We start from the raw sequence: 23,204 nt of genomic DNA on the forward strand, positions 1-23,204 counted from the left end.
CACCGTGGCCAAGTCAGACTTCCCAAGGTATGGGCGCAGCTAGCACACAAGTTTTAATTGTGCGAAAGCTCCCCTGACCACCGCTGAAACTTGGGGCTCCAGGCTCAACAATGAGTCCAGGATCACTCCCAGACTGCGAACCTGCGCCTTCAGGGGGAGTGTAACCCCGTCCAGCACAGCCTGTAACCCTATGCCCTGTTCGGCCTTGAGACTGACCAGGAGTACCTCTGTCTTGTCTGGATTAAGTTTCAATCTGTTGTCCCTCATCCAGTCCGTCACAGCGGCCAAGCACCGGTTAAGGACTTGAACAGCCTCCTTAGTAGCAGGTGGGAAGGAGTAACAGAGTTGGATATCATCTGCATACAGATGACACCGCACCCCGAAACTCCGGTTAAACATTGGATTACAACTCTGGAGAGCCAGGTTCATGCCCTTAATCATCCACGGGAAACCACTGGTTGACCTTGGGTAAACTGCACATTCCCGGCCACAGAAAATCCCATGACAGGCTCATTTTAGTGCTTCAGTGTTCGTCCTGTCTACATAAGCACTGCCAAACGTTTGCACAAAAAAAAAAAAAAAGATGACAATGTGCATTAAACAATTTGTCTTTTCTTCTTTTGACGTACATTATTAGTAAGTCAGTACCTGTTCTGAAAGCCTCTTCCGTCGCTGGGACTAGCTGTTTCTGATACAGCGAGAACAGGGGCACCGTTTGAATTTTCCAAGAGAAAAAGGCAGTAGAAAATATTATAGTGAGTCCTACAATGAGAAAGAATTTCAATCAGAAGGGGCTCCATAACACCATCTTGAACAATGGGTTGGAGGTGAAGGAAGGACATAGGGTTTTTCCTTTATTGATTTTCAGCCACTCCAGATTCCAAAATTTCCGGACAAAGAGAAAAAAAGGATGAACTATCTCTCCTGTAAGTCTCTAAGAACCACAATTCACCTCTCAAAGAGGGTGTAGATCTGCCACTGAGATGGCATTCAGGGACAGTTCCTGCTTGACTTGCTCTTGGGCCCAGAATAGCCCAAATTACCACCATTTCTCATTTGTACAACTTGGAAAAGTTCCTTTTCTTAAGCCTCACTTCCAGGAATCTGCTCCTGAAGGCCGTGCAGTCAAGGGACGAGCTCACTCTGGGATTCTGATTTTTTTCCACCAAGTTCCACCCATTCTCCCACTTTGTTTACTTTATTTCTATCCCAGTTTTCTCCGCATGGGGACTTAAGGTGGCTAACAATGACATCACATAATGCAATAGAATTTAAAAGCAAACCAAATAGATATACATGTGGATACAAAAATAAAAACAAATATTTGTGTCATAGATACAAATGTAAAAAAATACTTTTGTATGGATACAAAAGTTTAAAAAAAAACAAACAAATATTTTTGTCATGGATACAAAAGTTAAAATGCAGTTAAAATACAACACACACCCCAATCCCACCCACAACTTTTCCTGCAGCTTGCACCCTTGTTGTTGCACCCCAGCCGTGGGACACCTTTTCATCAGACACCACGCAGGGACATGAGAACCCACTAACTAAAGTTTATTATGAAAAAAATAAAAAATAAGAAAAAAAGAAAAAGCACAATCAAAAAGTACAATAAAAAATCCAAAATACAAATCCAGAAACTCCAAAGTTGCTGAGTATAGGTGACAATCAGTTTCATGGAACGCGAGGGGGCGGGAAAAGGGGTTGCTTAGTTTCGGCGGGAGACTGGCAGGTAGATTTTCCAAATCTACAGAAGTTTCTTCCTCACTAATTTCAGGAGTATTGCCACTAATTTCAGGATCATTGACATCAAGAAGTACATTTTCATTAGCATCAGGAAGTACATTTTCATTAGCATCAGTAAATATATTTTCATTAGCATCAGGAGGTACAAACAGAGAATCAGGTTCAAACTCAGGCTGAACCCCAACAATGACAATCTTTCAAATATTTAACCCAGGCTACCATGCCCCCTTCTCTCAATCTTCTCTCCTCCAAGTTAAACATTCCCAGCTCTCTCCGCTGTTCCTCAGAGGGCTGGGTTTCCAACCACTTTGGTGGCCCTTCTCTGGACACGTCCCAACCAGACCCACCTGTTACTGACACGGATGTCGCTCTCCCGCATGGCGTAGAGCAGGGTCCCCATGCAGTAGAGTGCCTCCATGATATCCATGGAGGACAAGGCAGAGCTGGGTCTCCGGAGACAAGCCACCAGTTCTTGGATGTCGCGGACACCTCCGGAGAGGAGCACGATGGCAGCCATCACCGCCCAAGAATAGGGTGCCTGGAGGGGACACAGAAAAGGTAAGCAACATGGATCTAGTTCCAAAACCTGAAGCTGTATAGCAGACATAGGCAAACTTGGGCCCTCCAGGTGTTTTGGACTTCAAATTCCACAATTTCTAACAGCCAGTTAGGAATTGTGGGATTTGAAGTCCAAAACATCCCAAGTTTGCCCATGCCTGGGATAGGGCATCACATATGGCATTGTTTACAACGCTGAACCTACTTCGGGCTTGGAGTCCTGCAGGTCAGGCAGCCTGTTCGCAATGCAGATCTCTGCTTTGGGGAAAAGGGAGTGGTTTTTCAAGCATTCCAGAATGGCCTCTGGGTTCCTGCAGCGATACTGCTTGATGGAAGCAACACATCTGTGCGGAAATCAAAAGAGAAGACAGGACCAGGTCAGACGCATTTAAGACAGCTGCTTTGAGTTTTCTTGTGGACAGAAAAAGTGGGGTACAAGTAAACATTACATAAGCTCCGTGCATAATGAGTACCTTAAAAACAAAATCACACCAAATTTGGCAACCAAATGTCTCACTATACAAGGAGTGACCATCAATCAAAAAATTATGATTTTGTCATTTGGGAGTTGTAGTTGCTGGGATTTGTAGTTAACCTACAATCAAAGAGCATTCTGAACTCCACCAACAATGGAATTGAACCAAACTTGGCACACAGAACTCCCATGACCAACAGAAAATACTGGAATGGTTTGGTGGGCATTGACCTTGAATTTTGGAATTGTAGTTCACCTCCATCCAGAGAACATTGTGGACTCAAACAATGATAGATCTGGAACAAACTTGACAGGAATACTCAGTATGTCCAAATTTGAACACAGATGGGAGTTTGGGGAAATAGACCTTGACATTTGGGAGTTGTAGTTACCAGGATGTATAGTTCACCTACAATCAAAGATGATGGAATTGGGCCAAACATCCCACACAGAACCCCCATGACCAACAGAAAACTCTGTGTTTTCTGGTGGTCTTTGGTGACCGTTCTGACACCCCACTGGTGACCCCCCCCCCCCCAGGGTCTTGACGTCCCAGGTTGAGAAATGCTGCCTTAAGGCCATCCAGTCCAACTCCCTTCACCAGGGCAAGAAAACATAATCAAAGCCCTCTTGACAAAGGGCCATCCAGCCATTCACACACACATACACACACACAAGTATATAGAATCATAGAATCAAAGAGTTGGAAGAGGCCATTCAGTCCAACCCCATTCTGCCAAGAAGCAGGAATATTGCATTCAAATCACCCCTGACAGATGGCCATCCAGCCCCTGTTTAAAAGCTTCCAAAGAAGGAGCCTCCACCACACTCCAGGGCAGAGAGTTCCACTGCTGAACGGCTCTCAGAGTCAGGAAGTTCTTCCTTATGTTCAGATGGAATCTACTCTCTTGTAGTTTGAAGCCATTGTTCCATTGTGTCCTAGTTTCCAGGGAAGCAGAAAACAAGCTTGCTCCCTCCTCCCTGTGGCTTCCTCTCACATATTTATACATGGCTATCATATCCCCTCTCAGCCTTCTCTTCTTCAGGCTAAACATGCCCAGCTCCTTAAGCTGCTCCTCATAGGGCTTGTTCTCCAGACCCTTGATCATTTTAGTCGCCCTCCTCTGGACACATTCCAGCTTGTCAACATCTCTCTTGAATTGCGGTGCCCAGAATTGGACACAATATTCCAGGTGTGGTCTAACCAAAGCGGAATAGAGCATGGGGAGCATAACACACCAGATATAATAGTTGTGGAAAAGAAACATGTTTTTATTATAGGCCAGGAGACAGTAGAGACAAAGAGCTGGAAAAGATCACTAAATACAAGGACTGTGAATGTGTATATTCAGATGTCTGACTGTAAGACCCAGTGAGAGGCGTCTCTGATTTATATTCTGTCTCAAAGAGGTTCATAACACAGCAAACTCTGCCCTTCCCATATTTTCAGGAATCCCGTTTGAGAAGCATGACCTACCGGATGAATCCCAGCATGCACTGGTCCTGGTCTTTGCTCAGGTGGTACCGCTGCAGAATTGTTTTGATGGTCAACAGCGCTTCGGGTTGGGACTTCAGGTACTGATGGTACAGCTTTTTCCATGGAATGAACTGAAAAGCCAAATATAGAGGTCTCCAAAACCGAACAGAAACTGGACTCCCATATCACCAGAATTGCAAACAATCTACTGGGATTGTTATGCATAATCCAAAATGAAGTGAAGGATGCATGCATAACAGGTAGGGGCAAACCCAGGCGAAACGTCAGGAGAGAATGCCTCTAGAACATGGCCATATAGCCCGAAAAAAACTACAACAACCCAGTGATTCCTGCCATGAAAGCCTTCGACAATACTATTTTAACTGTTATAGCTCCATGCTATGGAGTTCTGGGAGATGGAGTTTGGTTGAGGCACCACTCTTGGGCAGAGAATGTAAGACCCTTGCAAAACTACAACTCTCATGATTCCATAACACTAAGCCATGGCCTTAATCGGTTTCAAAGCAGATAATTTTTTAAGATCTTCAGGAGAGGCCCTGCTCTCGATCGAACCACCATCGCAAAAGCAGTTGGTGGGGATGAGACAGGGCCTTCTTGGTAGTGGCCCCCCATCTGTGGAACTCTCTGCCCAGGTACATCAGGTTGGCCACCTCCCTCCTGTCCTTTAGAAGAAAATTGAAGACTTGGCTTTGGGACCAGGCATTCGATTAGTGGACAGCAGCAATTGGAAAGAAGACTTGGATACTGCGACACTGAATTAACTCCAGACTTGGTTTTGATTTTAACCGGCGTGAATAATCTATCGTTTTAATGAATTGTTTTAATGTATTTGTTGACTATTTGTATGATGATCGCGTCGTATGGTATTTATGTGAGGCCGCCCTGAGTCCCCTCTTGGGGGGAGAAGGCGGGGTAAACATGTATGAAATAAATAAATAAAATAAATCTGAGTTTTCTATGGCAGTTCAGAAGGGGCCTGTGTTGAGCCATGATGAGAGGAGAGTAACTAATAATCAATCCGTACAGTGGCCCTTATTTCTCATGCCAGTAAGGTAATGCTCAAGATCCTGCAAGGAAGACTCCAGCAATACATGGAGCGAGAGTTGCCAGATGTTCAAGCTGGGTTTAGAAAAGGCAGAGGAACCAGAGACCAGATTGCCAATCTCCGGATGCTGGATAATGGAGAAAGGCAGGGAGTTTCAGAAAAACATCTACTTCTGCTTCATTGACTATTCTAAAGCCTTTGACTGTGTGGATCATAATAAATTGTGGCAAGTTCTTGGTGGGATGGGCATCCCAAGCCCCCTTCCCTCTCTCCTGAGGAATCTGTACAAGGACCAAGGAGCAACAGTCAGAACTGACCACGGAACAGGAGACGGGTTCAAGATTGGGAAAGGCGTACGGCAAGGCTGCATCCTCTCACCCAACCTTTTCAACTTGTATGCAGAACACATCATGCGAGGATGTGCGGGGCTTGATGATGCAAGGCTGGGGTTAAGATTGCTGGAAGAAACATTAACAACCTCAGATATGCAGATGACACCACTCTGATGGCCGAAAGCGAGGAGGAGCTGAGGAGCCTTCTAATCAAGGTGAAAGAAGAAAGCGCAAAAGCCGGGTTGCAGCTAAACATCAAAAAAACCAAGATTATGGCAACAAGAATGATTGACAACTGGAAAATAGAGGGAGAAAATGTGGAGGCCGTGACAGATTTTGTATTTCTAGATGCAAAGATTACGGCAGATGCAGACTGTGGCCAGGAAATCAGAAGACGCTTCCTTCTTGGGAGGAGAGCAATGTCCAATCTCGATAAAATAGTAAAGAGCAGAGACATCAGACTGGCAACAAAGATCCATTGCCTAGTCAAAGCCATGGTATTTCCTGTAGTCACCTACGGATGTGAGAGCTGGACCTTAGGGAAGGCCGAGCAAAGGAAGATCGATGCTTTTGAGCTGTGGTGTTGGAGGAAAGTGCTGAGAGTGCCTTGGACTGCGAGAAGATCCAACCAGTCCATCCTCCAGGAAATAAAGCCCGACTGCTCACTGGAGGGAAAGATACTAGAGACGAAGTTGAAGTCCTTTGGCCACATCATGAGGAGACAGCAAAGCCTAGAGAAGACAATGATGCTGGGGAAAGTGGAAGGCAAAAGGAAGAGGGGCCGACCAAGGGCAAGATGGATGGATGACATCCTTGAAGTGACTGGACTGACCTTGAAGGAGCTGGGGGTGGTGACGGCCGACAGGGAGCTCTGGCGTGGGCTGGTCCATGAGGTCACGAAGAGTCAGAGACTACTGAACGAATGAACAACAAGACATGAAAGTGGTCTTGTGCAAAGGGTTCTGAAATGGATGCCTTCCAGGTGTATTTTAATCCCAACTTCTCAAAACTTCCTAGATAATTTTAGTAAGGAGAGAGTCAGGCCCTGAAAAAGAAAAGGGTCTCCGCATATGAACCACAGCTTGACCACTGCCCACCCCGACATAACACAGCGCTCACTTGATGGTCAGCGATGATCCGCCACCAGCGTTGGCACACCAGGCTGAGGCTCTGGAAGAGATCCGTGGCCGGAACAAGGGCGAAGATCTCCTGGAGGACTTCGTCCGGCAGCTGATCGATGCTTCCTTGCGGCACTTCCCAAGATGCGGTCCCCAAGAGCCCAAAACACGCGTCCGGAAGCGGGTCAACCTCTGTGTCGTCAACTTCCTCCTTGATGCTTCCATCACCCAGAGGGCACTCAAGAAGCCCCTCCAGCATTGACTGATCATCATCCTGTTCCCACTGGTCACCATTATAGGCAGTCCGTGGGCGTTTGCTAGGAACGACTAGCTCCTCGTAGCTTTCCAAAAGAGAGCACGAATCCTCATCTTGAGCCAAGGGGGAGTCCACAGTTTCCTCCGTTTTGATTTTGTTGCTCGCCGACATGCTACCTGAGCATTGCGAGGGGTGAGGCTTCTTGCGGAAGTAGTCGGTGATGAGACGGTACTGACCTGCTCCTTCAACACAAAAAGACAGATAGACATAAAATTATAGCAAAATTCCAGGTTATTGTTATGTATAACAACAACAACAACTTACCGTATATACTCGAGTATAAGCCGACACAAATATAAGCCGAGGCACCTAATTTTACCATTAAAAAACTGGGAAAATGTAGTGATTCAAGTATAAGCCGAGAATGAGAAATGCAGCTGCTACTAGTAAATTTCAAAATAAAGTTACATTAATTGAGGCATCAGTAGGTTAAATGTGAATATTTACATAAAACTGTAGTTTAAGATTAGACTGTCCAACTCTGGTTAAACCATTATTCTAACCTTCTTCAATGTAAATGTGCTTATGTATCCTTCCAATAATAATCAAGAGAATAAAATAATAAATGTAATAAAATAATAGAGTAAAATAATGGAAATGTAGTAATAACAGTAATGATAGAGTGAAAGAATAACTGTAATGACATCAATAACAAAGTGAAATAATAAATGTAATAACAACAATAATAATAAAGTAGTGGAAATGTAGCAATAACAGTTATAATAGAGTGAAAGAATAACTGTAATGACATCAAAAATAAAGCGAAATAATGTAATAATAACAATAATAATAGTTAAATTATAAATAATAATAATAATAATCGCAGAGTAAAATGATAAATAACCAAACCTTTCCAGTATTTTCTCTTGGGAGTTCTGTGTGCCAAGATTGATTCAATGCAATCATTAGTGGAGTTCAGAATACTCTTTGATTGTAGGTGAACTATAAACTAGCAACTACAACTCCCAAATGACAAAATCAATCCCCCCCAACCCCACTAATATTCAGACAGGCTTTTAAAGAAGAAGGTTTTAAAGATCAATTCTGTTTTTAACTTTGAATGTGTTTTAATGGTTTTTAATATGTTTTAATGGTTTTTAAAGAAGATTTTAAAGATCAATTCTGTTTTTAACTTTGAATATGTTTTATTGGTTTTTAATTGGTAATTTTGTAATACTTAATCCCGATCTGATGTGTCTATTGGTATCTACATATAATTGTATGCTTTTATGTTTAGCCGCTTTGAATCTCCTTCAGGTGAGCTAAAGAGGAGTATCAATAAATATTGTGATAATAACTAAAACTAAACTAACTAAACTAAACTAAAATGATAAAGGGTCTGGAGAACAAGCCCTATGAGGAGTGGCTTAGAGCTGGGCATGTTTAGCCTGAAGAAGAGAAGGATGAGAGGAGATATGATAGCCATGGATAAATATGTGAGAGGAAGCCACAGGGAGGAGGAGGGAGCAAGCTTGTTTTCTGCTTCCTTGGAGATTGGGACAAGGAACAATGGCTTCAAACTACAAGAAAGGAAATTCCATCTGAACATGAGGAAGAACTTCCTGACTGTGAGAGCCGTTCAGCAGTGGAACTCTCTGCCCCGGAGTGTGGTGGAGGCTCCTTCTTTGGAAGCTTTTATACAGAGGCTGGATGGCCATCTGTCAGGGGTGATTTGAATGCAATTTTCCTGCTTCTTGGCAGAATGGGGTTGGACTGGATGGCCCATGAGGTCTCTTCCAACTCTTTGATTCTATGATTCAATAAAAATATACCAGATTTCAGAATTTTGAATAAAAAGTGCTTAATTTGTACATACTTAATGAGTCACAGTTTGGCCCTTCGTATTCAGAGACTCTTTATGCACAGATTCAATCATCCACTGCTTGAAAAAAAACCCTCTCCCCAAAAAATTCCAAAATATTGGGCTGTTGTTATTGTTATTATTATCTGCTATTACCACTTTGATTGAGTTGCAAAGTGGCTAAGGCAGGCACAGGGAAATTTGGGCACTCCGGGTGTTTTGGACTCCAACTCCCACCATTCCTAACACCCGGTAGGGTGTTAGGAATGGTGGGAGTTGGAGTCCAAAACACCCGGAGTGCCCAAGTTTTCCATGCCTGGGCAAAAGTCTTCCAAAAATGTTCCATGGCTTGTAACCTGCATGAAATTGGTTGTAATTGCATGCAAAGAAAACCAGTTGTGCTTGCTTCATATTTCCGCCAAATGGTCTGGTCTGGTACCTTTGGGATGCTTCTTGGTCCGGCAATTGGGATAGAGGCCTCTGTTTGGATCTCGGCTGCTTCTTTGCCTTTGGCTAAAAGGCTGCGTCAACGACGAGGTGCCTTCCCTGCTCTCGATCAAAGCTCTGCAGTCGGCACTGGTCAAGTGAAGTTGCTTAAAACGGCTCACTGCGGTCGACAAAAATAAGAAACCAAATTAGTTTAATTCAGATTGTGGGTTGCAGAGAACAGTAAACACTTTGTAAAACTATTAGCTCTCAAGATTCGATGGCATTCAGCCATGGCAACGAGCCCCAAGTGGTGTAGTGGGTTAAACCCTTGTGCCAGCAGGACTGAAGACCAACAGTTTGGAGGTTCAAATCTGGGGAGAGCAGGAATGAGCTCCCTCTGTCAGCTCTAGCTCCCCATTTGGAGACATGAGAGAAGCCTCCCACAAGGATGGTAAAACATCAAAACATCTGGCCTTCCCCTTGGTAACGTCCTTGCAGATGGCCAATTCTCTCACACCAGAAGCGACCCGCAGTTTCTCAAGTCGCTCCTGACACACACAAAAAACCATGGCAATTAAAGTGGTGTCAAACTGCATTAAAAGTTACAGTGTAAATGCACCTAAAGACATTAGCTGTCACTAGGGCCAGGCTTTAGCACAGCAGGTTAACTGCCAGCTGCAGTAAATCTTGCCAACTGAAAGGTTGACAGTTTGAAGTCAGGGTGAGCTCCAGGCCTTTAGTCCAGCTTCTGCCTACCTAGCAGTTTTGAAAACAGCAATGTGAGTAGATTAATAGGTACTACTACAGAGGTCGAAATGGGCAGGAGCAGCCAGAAGGTGTGGAGGCTGCTGAGACGGTCGAGCAACGACCCCTCACAAACTAATACCCATGCCAACATAAAGACAGATCAGACAGCACATGAGCTCTTGAAGAATGGGAAACCCAACTTTGCCACCAAAGTAGGAAAGAAACCAATAGCCAGACAACCAGAGATTGAGAACAACAACCTTCATGAACCCTTTATATCTACTGAATTGGACATGGCTCTCAATAAATGTAAAAATGGCAAAGCAGCTGGCCTGGATGATCTACGGATGGAACAAATCAAGAACTTTGGCCGAAAAGCAAGGCGCTGGCTGCTGGAGCTGATGAACAACTGCACTGCATCCTGTCAGATCCCCAAAATCTGGAGGAAAGCAAGAGTCATCACCATCTTGAAGCCAGGCAAAGACCGTAATGACCCAAAAAGCTACAGACCAATCTCCCTGTTGTGCCACATCTACAAAGTTCTGGAGAGACTTATTTTGCATAGAATTACGTAAAAAATAGACCCCTGTCTGATCCCACAGCAAGCTGGCTTCAGGAAAGGCAAAAGCTGCACATCGCAAATGTTGAACCTGACTCAGAACATAGAAGATGGCTTTGAAAGGCAGAAGATCACAGGAGCTGTCTTCATAGACCTGTCAGCAGCCTATGAGACTGTGAACCACCGCCTCCTCCTGAGAAAAATGTATAATATCACGAAGGACTACCACCTCACCTGCCTCAGAGGAAACCTGCTACAAAACAGGAGCTTTTCTGTTGAGTTCCAGGGCCAGAGAAGCAGATGGCGGAAACAGAAGAACGGCCTGCCTCAGGGGAGCGTGCTTGCTCCATCCATGTTCAACATCTACACAAATGACCAGCCACTGCCAGAAGGGACAGAGAGTTTCATCTATGCTGATGATCGTGCCATTACCACTCAAGCAGGGAGCTTTGAGTTGGTAGAACAGAAGCTGTCCGAAGCTCTAGGTGCTCTAACTGCCTATTACAGGGAAAACCAGCTGATCCCTAATCCATCTAAAACACAGACATGTGCCTTCCATCTCAAGAACAGGGAAGCATCCTGAGCTCTGAAGATCACCTGGGAAGGAATCCCACTGGAGCATTGCAGCGCACACAAATACCTGGGAGTCACCCTGGACCGTGCTCTTACCTACAAGAAGCACTGCCTGAACATCAAGCAAAAAGTGGGCGCTAGAAACAACATCATACGAAAGCTGACTGGCACAACCTGGGGATCACAACCAGATACAGTGAAGACATCTGCCCTTGCGCTATGCTACTCTGCTGCTGAGTATGCATGCCCGGTGTGGAACACATCTCACCACGCTAAAACAGTGGGTGTGGCTCTTAATGAGACATGCCGCATTATCATGGGGTGTCTGCGCCCTACACCACTGGAGAAATTACACTGCTTAGCCGGTATTCCACCACCTGACATCCGCCGGGAAGTAGCAGCCAATAGTGAAAGGACCAAGGCAGTGACATCTCCAGGTCATCCCTTGTCTGGGTATCAGCCAGCACGTCAATGACTTAAATCAATTAATAGTTTTCTAAGACCTACAGCGACACTCACTGGAACACCTCAGCAAGCGAGAGTCCAAAAGTGGCAGGCTCAACCTGCCCAGCACCTCAATCAGTGAGTGATACCAAATGAGAGACTCCCCCCTGGGCACACAGAAGACTGGGCGACTTGGAAGGCGCTGAACAGACTGCGCTCTGGCACCACGAGACGCAGAGCCAACCTTAAGAAATGGGGCCACAAAGTGGAATCCACGACATGCGAGTGTGGAGAAGAGCAAACCACTGACCACCTGCTGCAATGCAACCTGAGCCCTGCTACACGCACAATGGAGGACCTCCTTGCGGCAACACCGGAGTCACTCCAAGTGGCCAGATACTGGTCAAAGGACATTTAATCAACTACCAAACTCACAAATTTTGTATTTTCTCTGTTTGTTTGCTTTGTTCTGTTAGAAATGTAATATAATTGACTGGCTGCCCTGACACAAGAAATAAATATATTAATTATAATACACACACATATATATACACACAATATAATAATAGTATGATGCTTTCTTCTCAAAATGTGTGTATATATATATATATATGTAAAATATTACATTATTTCTATTAATTATAATACACACACAATATACTACCTACCAATAAGAATAATAATGGATATTCAACCTGTAATAGCAAAACTGGAAAGTGAAATTAAGTAAATAGAATTAAAAATAAATAAACAAGACTGTCCCATTCATCAGCTTTGCTTGAATAATTGCAATTATTTTAAATAACTCACCTAAAAGTTAGGAATAACTGAATTATTGGCCTGCTGCCAATAAAAATACCCAGATCCCAATCATTCAAAGCAATTAACCATCAAGTAATAATTAATAACTAATTACTAAGCAATTAAGGCCTGGAGCAGCCTCTCCTTTTCCTTCCTACTTACTCTGATCTTGCAGCAAATCAACACTTCCTCCTCTGCGCGCTCATCCTAACTTGTTTCTGCTCCTCCTCCTTGGCAACGAAACCCTATTGACGCTCTGCAAGGGAGAGGCCCCGCCCACAGACTCTGATTGACATTCCCAGTAACCTATCCCAAGTGCAACTTCCAGGTTTCTTCTGAAGCTGGGACGAATGACGCGTTCTGTTCCCGGTTTCCGGTATAGAAGTTGTCCACCCAGCCTTTGGGACTTCATTTCCCAGAATTCCTCGCCATTGGCCAAGCTAGCTTTGAATTCTGGGAGTTGAAGTCCAAAACAACTGGAGGCCCAAGGAAGGCAGCTAGTGATGTATTGGGTAAGGATAATAGAAGTGTATAGATTGTAGCCCAGGCCTGGGCCAACTGGGGCCCTCCTGGTGTTTTGGACTATGATGATCCTCCAAGTCTGGTGTCTTGGTGATGGGCCCAAGTCTGGTGTCTAGGTGGATGTGGAGCCTCTTCGAATTCTGCAGCACTGCTGGTCACAGCTGACCTCCAGGTAGAGCGCTCGAGGGCCAGGGCTTCCCAGTTCTCTGCCAACTGGGGCCCTCCAGGTGTTTTGGAGTTACTTAGGAGCCTGAGGATGATGGCCCTCCAAGTCTGGTGTCTAGGTGGATGTGGAGCCTTTTTAAATTCTGCAGCACTGCTGGTCACAGCTGACCTCCAGGTAGAGCGTTCGAGGGCCAAGCCTTCCCAATTCTCTCTGGGTGTCTATGCCACAGTTTTTAAGGTTGGCTTTAAGCCCATCTGAAAAGAAGCAAGGGAGCGGAGGGATGATTTATTGTTGCCAACAATTTGAAAGGAACTAGTATTCAGGAGATTTTACCCCAGTTCCCAATTTTAAAAAGAACTGGCCGATTTGCAATGGAGGTTGCCGATTAGGAACCAAATTTGGAAGGGAGGCTGTTCAATTGCACCTCCTCCTTTATTAAGAAAGTAATAACTTAGTAGTAACTACACTGTATATACTGTAGCGTGACTGGAGAGAAGAATGTAGATTTATTTGGTTACTTTCCCCTGCGTTTCTGCCACCACGTGAGGTAAGTTGTAATATTCTGAGAAATTGCACTTTTTACCCAGAATAGACGGAGCTGAGGCAATCTTCAAATAAAAGTTAACAATTTTATTAAGTACACAGCGTGTGGTTGCAAGACGTAACTTTTCCTTGTTACACTTGGAATAATACTTGTAACTTTAACAGTTCATTCTTTCAAGTAACACAGTATCTTTCTGACGTAGAGCACTTGTTTCAGACAAAGTTTCAATACAGGGATGTTTCCCTTAGTTGATCCTCCCTAGATCAAATACTAAGTAAACTATTCTTTAACCTCTCCTTAGACTAAAAGAATACCAGCTCTGTTTCACCATTCGGCTGCACTAGCCTGAGAAACTTCCAATAGCCAAACCCAGCTTTTCAAAGCCTCAAAGCTTTGCTTCACAAGTCACTCCGCCACCTTTCCTTTCCTTCTCTCCCAACTCCTCACTCCTCTGAACCTAACTCCTGACTCTCCTGAACCTAACCCGGACTGCTCACACCTCTAAACCTAAACCCTAACTGATTTTTAACTGTCGTTTTTTCAAACTCTCCCCTCTAAGCTCCTCCCACTTCCCTCTCTCCTGCATCGGTCTCCATGGCAACGCACATGGAGGACTCCTCTGACTTAGGCTGCTCCAGCATTACTGCAGCCAATCTACAAATACAGTTAAAATCATACAATTTATAATCAATTCCTGTACACCATCTTTCAATCTCTTTTTCCTGTCCACCAACATTACATTTCCCGTTCTTGATTGGGAATATTTTTATTTATTTATTTATTAACAACATTTATATGCCCCCCCTTCTCACTGGTCCCGGTCGGGGTTGGCTTGACGCGCCTTCCTCCTGGCACGTTTCTCTCTTTAACTCTCCATTCGTGCCTCTTCAAATTTTGCAGCACTGCTGGTCACAGCTGACCTCCAACTAGATCGCTCACAGGCCAGGGCTTCCCAGTTGTCAGTGTCTATGCCAGAGTTTTTAAGGTTAGCTTTGAGGCCATCCTTGAATCTTTTCCTGCCTGCCAACATTCCGCTTTCCATTCTTGAGTTCGGAGTAGAGCAACTGCTTTGGGAGACGGTGGTCGGGCATTATTATTATTATTATTATTATTAACTTTATTTTTACCCCGCTAGCATCTCCCGAAGGACTCGATGCAGCTTACATGGGCCAAGTCCTCAAAAACAACAACATAACAATACACATAACATTATAAAGCAAATCAAAAACATCAAGCAATAGATAAACAATACACCACAGCACAATTAAAAACTAGGGCCGGGCCAACTGTAATGGGTACAGATTAAAAAGGTGCTGAGTATGACAGGTAACATGTAGGATTTTAGGGTAAGTGCAATGTGCAGACAATCTTAACTCTCTGATAAAGTGCTTCTGGGACATATTGCTGGAGTTTCCTATTCTGGAAAGGCACACCAGAACAGCCAGGTCTTCACGCTCTTCCTAAAGACCGCCAGTGTAGGGGCTTGTCTGATGTCCTTGTGGAGGGTGTTCCAAAGGGCATTTGGACAACGTGGCCAGTCCAGCGGAGTTGATGCCGGAGGACCATCGCTTCAATGCTGGTGGTCTTTGCTTCTTCCAGCATGCTGCCATTTGTCTGCTTGTCTTCCCAAGAGATTTGCAGGATTTTCCGGAGGCAGAGCTGATGGAATCGTTCCAGAAGTTGCATGTGACTCCTGTAGACAGTCCACATTTCGCAGGCATAGAGCAGGGTTGGGAGGACAATAGCTTTATAAACAAGCACCTTGGTCTCCGTACGGATGTCCCGGTCCTCAAACACACTCTGCTTCATTTGGAGGAATGCTGCACTTGCAGAGCTCAGGCGGTGTTGTATTTCAGTGTCGATGTTGAGACTTTGGTGGAGAGGTGGCTGCCAAGGGAGCGGAAATGGTCAACATTTTCTAATGTGACACCATTAAGCTGTATTTCTGGCATTGGAGAGGGATTGGCTGGTGACGGCTGGAACAGCACTTCGGTTTTATCGATGTTTAATTACAAGCCGAGCTGCTCATATGCTTCTTTGAAGGTGTTTAGAGTGGCTTGTAGGTCTTCTTCTGAATGCGTACAGACGACGTTGTCATCAGCATACTGGAGTTCTAGTATGACAGTCCACATTTTGCAGGATTGAGAGGATGATAGCACCTTGGTCTCTGTACAGATGTCCCGGAGAATAGATGTTGTTGCACAATCACAACAGATTCTGATAACTGGCAGATATAGAAACTGATGCCCACCAGAACATTAGAAAAAACATTCTGATTGTAATTAGAGCTATTCAGGTTTGGAACTCTCTGCCTTGGAGCGTGGTGTAAGCTCCTTCCTTGGAGGCTGGATGGCCATCTTTCAGTGTGCTTTGATTGTGCTTTTCCTGCACGGAAGAAGGGTGTTGGTCTAGATGGCCCATGTGGTTTCTTCCAACTCTATAATTCTATTATTCTAAACAATAATAATAAATAATAATAATTGTTTTTATTCTACAGATCCTTTAACCAATTGCAATGATGGCTGAAGCGGAGCTCCAGAAAGCTCTTCCCAGGTTGGTTCAAGAAGGGAAGCTCCCCTTGCTTCAAGAAGAAATGGAAAGCATGGAGGGCCTGAGTCAGGAGGTGTGGAGGAAGCACTTTGGCCGGTCGGGGGACACTCTGCTCCACTACGCCACCCGGCACGGCCACCTCAGCATCGTCCGGTACTTAGTCGAGACCTTGGGAATGGACCTTGAGGTGTTCAACAACGATTACAAGCGTCCCCTCCACGAAGCGGCTTCCATGGGGCACCGGGACTGCGCCTTGTACCTGCTGAACCGAGGGGCTGCTGTTGACTGCCTGAAGAAATCAGACTGGTACGTTATCTCCTATTACAGTGTTTCTCAACCTGGGGGTCGGGACCCCTGAGCGGGTCACGAAGGGGTATCAGAGGGATCACCAAAGACTATCAGAAATCAGTATTTTTTGTTGGTCATGGGGATTCTGTGTGAGAAGTTTGGCCCAATTCTATCACTGGTGGGATTCAGAATGCTCTTTGATTGTAGGTGTACAATATATCCCAGCAACTACAACTCCCAGATTTTCCCCAAACTCCACCAGTGTTCACATTTGAGCATATTGAGTATTCATGCCAAGTTTCGTCCAGATCCACCATTGCATGAGTCCACAGTGCTCACTGGATATCGGTGAACTACAACTCCCAAACTCAAGGTCAATGCCCACCAAACCCTTCCAGTATTTTCTCTTGGTTGTGGGCCAAGACTGGTCCAATTCTATTGTTGGTGAAGTTCAGAATGCTCTTTAATTGTACGTGAACTATAAATCCCAGCAACTTGATCTACTCACATTTGCATGTTTTTGAACTGCTAGGTTGGCAGAAGTTGGACCTAACTCCACTCCCTGGATTCAAATTGCTGATCTTTTGGTCAGCAAGTTCAGCAGCTCAGCGGTTTAACCCTCTGCGCCACCAGGAGACCCAAGACAGACTGTAAAATATTGAATTCTAGATCCAGGGAAGTCGTGCTCCCCATGCTCTATTCCGCCTTGGTTAGACCACACCTGGAATGTTGTGACCAATTCTGGGCACCACAATTGAAGGGAGATATTGACAAGCTGGAATGTGTCCAGAGGAGGGCGACTAAAATGATCTGGAGAACAAGCCCTATGAGGAGCGGCTTAAAGAGCTGGGCATGTTTAGCCTGAAGAAAAGAAGGCTGAGAGGAGACATGATGAGGGCCATGGATCAATATGTGAAGGGAAGAGTGAAGGAAAAGAAAGAAATGAAGGAAAAATCAGAAGAAGTAAGAAGGGGGGAATGTAGGTAAAAGAAGAAGTAAAAGAACAGAAGATAAAAGGAAAGAAAAAGGAAACTACTGATGCTCGCAAATAGAAATAGGAAAAATTCGGAAGAACGGATTAAGTGTATTTGTAGAATATCATGATAGAGAAGAATGGAAGTCTTTACAATTCACTTGTTGCCATTTGTCTTGGCTGGTGTCTTTTGTATGCTGTTTATTGTTTCTCTCTCTCTTTTTTTTCTTTCTTCCTTTTTTTTCTCTTTTCTTTCCTATTTTAACATCCGTGATTTTAATATTGTACTTTTGAAAACTTAATAAAAACTATTTATTAAAAAAATATGTGAGAGGAAGCCACAGGGAGGAGGGAGCAGGCTTGTTTTCTGCTGCCCTGGAGACTCAAACGCAGTGGAGGAATGGCTTCAAACTACAAGAGAGGAGATTCCATCTGAACATGAGGAAGAACTTCCTGACTGTGAGAGCCGTTCAGCAGTGGAACTCTCTGCCCCGGAGTGTGGTGGAGGCTCCTTCTTTGGAAGCTTTTAAACAGAGGCTGGATGGCCATCTGTCAGGGGTGCTTTGAGTGCAATATTCCTGCTTCTTGGCAGAATGGGGTTAGACTGGATGGTCCATGAGGTTTCTTCCAACTCTTTGATTCTATGATTCTATGCATGTTTAGCCTGCAGAAGGGAAGACTGAGAGGAGACATGATAGCCATGTAGAAATATGTGAGGGAAAGTCATAGGGAGGAGGGAGCAAGCTTGTTTTCTGCTTCCCTGGAGACTAGGACGCAATGGAACAATGGCTTCAAACTACAAGAGAGGAGATTCCACCTAAACATGAGGAAGAATTTCCTAACTGTGAGAGCCGTTCAGCAGTGGAACTCTCTGCCCCGGAGTGTGGTGGCGGCTCCTTCTTTGGAAGCTTTTAAATAGAGGCTGGATGGCCATCTGTTGGTGGTACTTTAAAGGCAATTTTCCTGCTTCTTGGCAGGGGTTTGGACTGGATGGCCCATGAGGTCCCCTCCAACTCTTTGATTCTATGAATGTAAGGTATCGAAAAACGTTCTTTACCCCTGATAATTAACTTCTCCTTCCAGGACGCCCCTCATGATGGCTTGCACAAGGAGGAACCTGGAGGTCATCCAAGACCTCGTCCAGCATGGAGCAAACCCCTTGCTGAAAAACAAAGATGGCTGGAACTGTTTCCACATTGCTTGCCGAGAAGGGGATCCCCGGGTGATCCGGTACTTGCTCGATGTCTCTCCTGACATCTGGGAGACAGAAAGCAAGATCCGAAGGACTCCTCTGCACACAGCAGGTAGGACTTGGGTTGCGTGATCCAACAAGTGAGGCAACCACCTCCTTAATATTAGATGTTTACATGGGATTAAATGTTTACTTTTAAGATGTTTTATTATATTTTTATTGAATTGTTTAATTGATTGTTTGATATGTCATCAGCCCGCTTTGGTTGGGATTGAATGTTTGCTTTTAAGCTTTTTATTGGATTTATATTTGCATTTATTGTCAAAGGCTTTCATGGCTGGAATCACTGGGTTGTTGTAGGTTTTTTCGGGCTATATGGCCATGTTCTAGAGGCATTTCTCCTGACGTTTCACCTGCATCTATGGCAAGCATCCTCAGAGGTAGTGAGGTCTGTTGTAACTAGGAAAATTGGGTTTATATATCTGTGGAATGACCAGGGTGGGGCAAAGAGCTCTTCTCTGCTGGAGCTAGGTGTGAATGTTTCAACTGACCACCTTGATTAGCATTTAATTGCCTGGCAGTGCCTGGAGCAATCTTTTGCTGAGAGGTGATTAGATGTCCTTGTTTGTTTCCTCTCTGTTGTTGTGCTGTTCTAATTTTAGAGTTTTTTTTTAATACTGGTAGCCAGATTTTGTTCAATTTCAAGGAATGTATAGGGCCCATGATTATTGCAGATGTGAATGACAATGATGGAAATGCTCATTCATGGTCAAAACAGTATTGAAAATGGAACTAATGAAAGGAAAATGGAACTAATGTCTTTCTGTGTCATGCACTTCAAAAGCATGTATACTTATTCACTTCTGCTCTCATCCCATAGCGATGCATGGATGCCTGGAAGTTGTGAAAGTGCTGCTTGAAAGGTAGGCAAACGTGGCTCTTCTTTCCTCGATGACTCAGCCCTCTCTCTCTCCCCCCTCTGCATTTCTTCCCCCGTTCTTCTCCCTTAGGCATAATAATTCGATATTCTTTTTAAGAAGACATGATCATCGCTTTGCCTGTTCTGATTTGGTGCAAATTTTAAAATAAGTGTTGTGGTGAAGTATGAATTTTAATTTTTAGTCATGTGTAATTATAGATAGGTGTTTAAAAGGGGTAAGTATTTAAAATAACATAACTGGGGGGAATGGTAGCCAGCTCATCTCACTCTGAGCTGAGTTGCCATGGAAAAAGGGGCAGAGTCAACTGCCACTTGGCAGGGCAGGCATTTTGAAACAGTCAGTCTGCAGTCTGTGAACTGCAGGAAAGGCTGGTTCTCCTGTGTTGAGAACCAGGAATACAGTCTGTAGTCTGAGAACTGCAGGAAAGGCTGGTTCTACTGTATTGAGAATCAGGGAGGCAGTCTGTAGTTAGAGAACTACAGGGAAAGGCTGGTTCTACTGTGTTGAGAACCAGGAAGGTTTAGGCTTTTAGCCTGTGAGGTTTAGATAGGCCAAGTTGACTTATTTAAATTAGTATGAGTAAAAAGGGGGGGAGAGAAACCCAATAAGCATCTTTACTGCAACAGAAATAACATAAGGAAGCTAGTACCTGAAGTGATCCGTTAAGAAAAGAAACACATTTTGAAGGAAATTAAGTTTAAAACCTGTTATAAATGTAACCTCTAAAGAAATGTGCCTCTAAGAGTTGAGAAACATTGAAACCATTAAGCTTCTTCTATACTTCAATAAACTTGTTACAGTTTCTCTTAAAGCCAAGTCTCTGTTACGAATACTTTCAAGTCAAGCACACACTGAAGAAAAACCAACAAAGCATTACAAGCTATTAGCTGCGTTATCAATTTTGTAAATCCATTACAACTAGTAGGAGACCCTGATAAATCAGTGACGTCTATACTACTTCTGGTGGCGTCGTTACAAAGTGGTGGCCTCTTTACAAGTGTTATCATAGAATATTAGAACTGGAAGGAACAAGGGCTGTTTAATCCAAACCCTATGCAGGGAAATACATCGCTAAAGCACTCCTGAAAGATGACCACTCTGAATTTCAGTACCACCACCACCACCAAAAGTACATAAGATACACCTGTGATTCTAAGCAGTAGATCTTGCCAACCAATAATAATAATAATAATAACAATAATAATAATCTTTAGTTATACCCCGCCACCATCTCCCCCACATGAGGCCAAGCCCAAACAACAAAAACAATAAAATAAGATACAACAAAATGCAAATAACAGCAGAGCAAAATACAAAAACATATGAATACAATAAGCAATGTGCACAAAACATAAGGAAGCAATAAACAAACATTATTATTATTATTATTATTATTATTATTATTATTATTATTAACTTTATTTGTACCCCGCTAACATCTCCCGAAGGACTTGGTGCGGCTTACAAAGGCAAAGGCCCTCAATAAAACAACAGCATAACAAATACAAACAATAAAACTCAAAAAGCAAACCGATAAACATTAAAGCAATAACAGTAAAACAATAAAACAATACATCATAACACGTTAAAACTAGAGCCGGACCAAATGTAATGGATAAAGTTATAAGTGCTGGGCATAATAACAGTGAGCGGGCCGCATGTACATAAAATGATTAAAAAACTCAGGGTGAGATGAAGAAGCAGAATTATTTGCAAGGGGGAACTCATAGAGAGAGACAGGGTGATAGACAGACCTTTGTACAAGGGGGGGGTGTACTCCTAGGACAAGAACGTTAGGGGAGCAATAGCTTAAGATTATGTGGCTAATCTTCAAAAGCGCAACAGCAGAGCCAGGTCTTGAGATTCTTTTTAAAGGTTTCTAAGGTAGGGGCTTTCCTAATCTCTCCGGGCAATGAGTTCCAGAGTTGGAGGGCCACAGAGGAGAAGGCTCTCTCTCTTGTACCCACAAGGCGAGCCTGAGAAACTGGCAAGGGCGAAAGGAGGGCCTCCCCCAAAGAACGAAGAACTCGGGTTGGTCCATGGAGAGAGGTACGGTCACGAAGGTAGGCGAGTCCCAAACCGTTTAGGGCTTTATAGGTAAGAACTTGTACCTTGAATTGGGACTGAAAGTTGAATGGCAGCCAATAAAGCTCCTGAAATAGGGAGATTGACCGCTCCCTGTAAATCACCCCAGTTATTAACCTGGCTGCCGAGCATTGGATGAGTTGTAATTTCCAGGCCGTCTTCAAGGGTAGCCCCACGTAGAGTGCATTGCAGTAGTCCAGTCTAGAGGTAACTAAGGCATGGACCACCATGGTCAAGTCAGACTTCACAAGCTAAGGTTGCAGTTGGTGCAAGAGTTTTAATTGTGCAAAGGCCCTCCCGGCCACCGCCTACACCTGTGCATCAAGCGTCAGCGCTGAGTCCAGGAGGACCCCCAAACTGTGGACCTGCACCTTCAGGGGGAGTGCAACCCCGTCCAGTACAGGTTGCCACCCAATACCTCAGTCAGATGGGTGACTGACCTGGGGGACCTCTGTCTTGTCAGGATTAATCCTCAGCTTGTTTGTCCTCATCCAGATCGTCACAGCGGCCAAGCACTGGTCCAGTATCTGAAGGGCTTCCTTGGATTCTGGTGGAAATGAGTAGAGTTGGGTGTCATCTGCATAGAGATTGCACTGTACTCCAAAACTCCGGATGACCTCTCCCAGCGGTTTCATGTAGCTGTATAACATCATGGGGGACCAAAAGGTTGACAGTTTGAAGCCTGGGCCAGGGTGAGCTCTTGGCCTTTAGCCCAGCTTCTGCCTACCTAGCAGTTTTGAAAAGAGCAATGTGAGTAGATAAATAGGTACCGCTTAAGTGGGGAGGTAATTAAGGCACCCATAAGGAAATGCCAGAAAAATGCCCACAATTCAATCAAGGAGGAAGTTTACAAACAAAGCTTTTTGGCATGGAAGGTGGAGTCATAGCACCCCCTCCCAATGGTCAGAACCGAGCACGGCCTCCATGATGCCGAAGATGGGAAAGCCTATATATACCTCTATCTATGTACATTTTTTTTGTCTTGTCAGTGTATAATGGCATTGAATGTTTGCAGCATATGTGTTCTGTGGTCTGCTCTGAGTCCCCTTCGAGGTGAGATGGGTAGAATATAAATTCTGTAAATAAATAAATATTTAGAGATACTTATCTAGGGGGAAAAGTGTATCTTAGGATTGAAGAAATACAGTGATGTTTATGCAGTGTGGGAGTGACAAGAATTATCTCTGTTACACAGCTGTTTGTCATTTCACAGCGATTGCCATTTTATTTGGGCGGTGAATTCACATCAGGATTTATCCTAACCTCTAAATCCGCGGTTCTCAACCTGGGGGTCAGGACCCCAAGGCAGATCGCGAGGGGAGTGTCAGAGGGGTCACCAAAGACCATCAGAAAACACAGTATTGTCTGTTGGTCATGGGGATTTTGTGCGGGAAGTTTGGCCCAATTTATTCGTTGGTGGGGTTCAGAGTGTTCTTTGTTTATAGGTGAACTATATATCCCAGCAACTACAACTCCCAAATTTCAAGGTCTATTT

General features: G+C 44.3%; 2 protein-coding genes across 7 annotated transcripts in view; one reads left to right on the plus strand and one right to left on the minus strand.

Moving 5' to 3' along the window:
* ANKRD16 (ankyrin repeat domain 16) overlaps positions 1 to 23,204 on the plus strand; it is a 112,988-nt gene that overhangs the window by 69,027 nt on the left and 20,757 nt on the right. Inside the window, exons 1-4 of one of the 4 annotated variants that reach the window (XM_060776405.2) lie at positions 12,838 to 12,960; positions 16,178 to 16,536; positions 18,575 to 18,795; positions 19,564 to 19,606. In XM_060776405.2, the coding sequence (XP_060632388.2) occupies positions 16,196 to 16,536; positions 18,575 to 18,795; positions 19,564 to 19,606 (605 nt within the window). In that variant the 5' untranslated portion in view covers positions 12,838 to 12,960; positions 16,178 to 16,195. The other 3 variants (XM_060776406.2, XM_067469357.1, XM_067469356.1) reach the window with 3 other exon arrangements.
* Positions 1 to 23,204, minus strand: part of FBH1 (F-box DNA helicase 1) — a 68,787-nt gene that overhangs the window by 37,052 nt on the left and 8,531 nt on the right. Inside the window, exons 1-7 of one of the 3 annotated variants that reach the window (XM_067469355.1) lie at positions 12,611 to 12,692; positions 9,335 to 9,502; positions 6,780 to 7,270; positions 4,263 to 4,393; positions 2,516 to 2,654; positions 2,100 to 2,290; positions 649 to 762 (exon numbers count right to left, since the gene is read on the minus strand). In XM_067469355.1, the coding sequence (XP_067325456.1) occupies positions 649 to 762; positions 2,100 to 2,290; positions 2,516 to 2,654; positions 4,263 to 4,393; positions 6,780 to 7,270; positions 9,335 to 9,502; position 12,611 (1,235 nt within the window). In that variant the 5' untranslated portion in view covers positions 12,612 to 12,692. Of the gene's footprint in view, positions 1 to 648; positions 763 to 2,099; positions 2,291 to 2,515; positions 2,655 to 4,262; positions 4,394 to 6,779; positions 7,277 to 9,334; positions 9,503 to 12,610; positions 12,693 to 23,204 lie in introns of those variants that run through there. The other 2 variants (XM_067469353.1, XM_067469354.1) reach the window with 2 other exon arrangements.

This window comes from Anolis sagrei, chromosome 5 (genome assembly GCF_037176765.1).
Source record: "Anolis sagrei isolate rAnoSag1 chromosome 5, rAnoSag1.mat, whole genome shotgun sequence".
Taxonomy (NCBI): Eukaryota; Metazoa; Chordata; class Lepidosauria; order Squamata; family Dactyloidae; genus Anolis; species Anolis sagrei.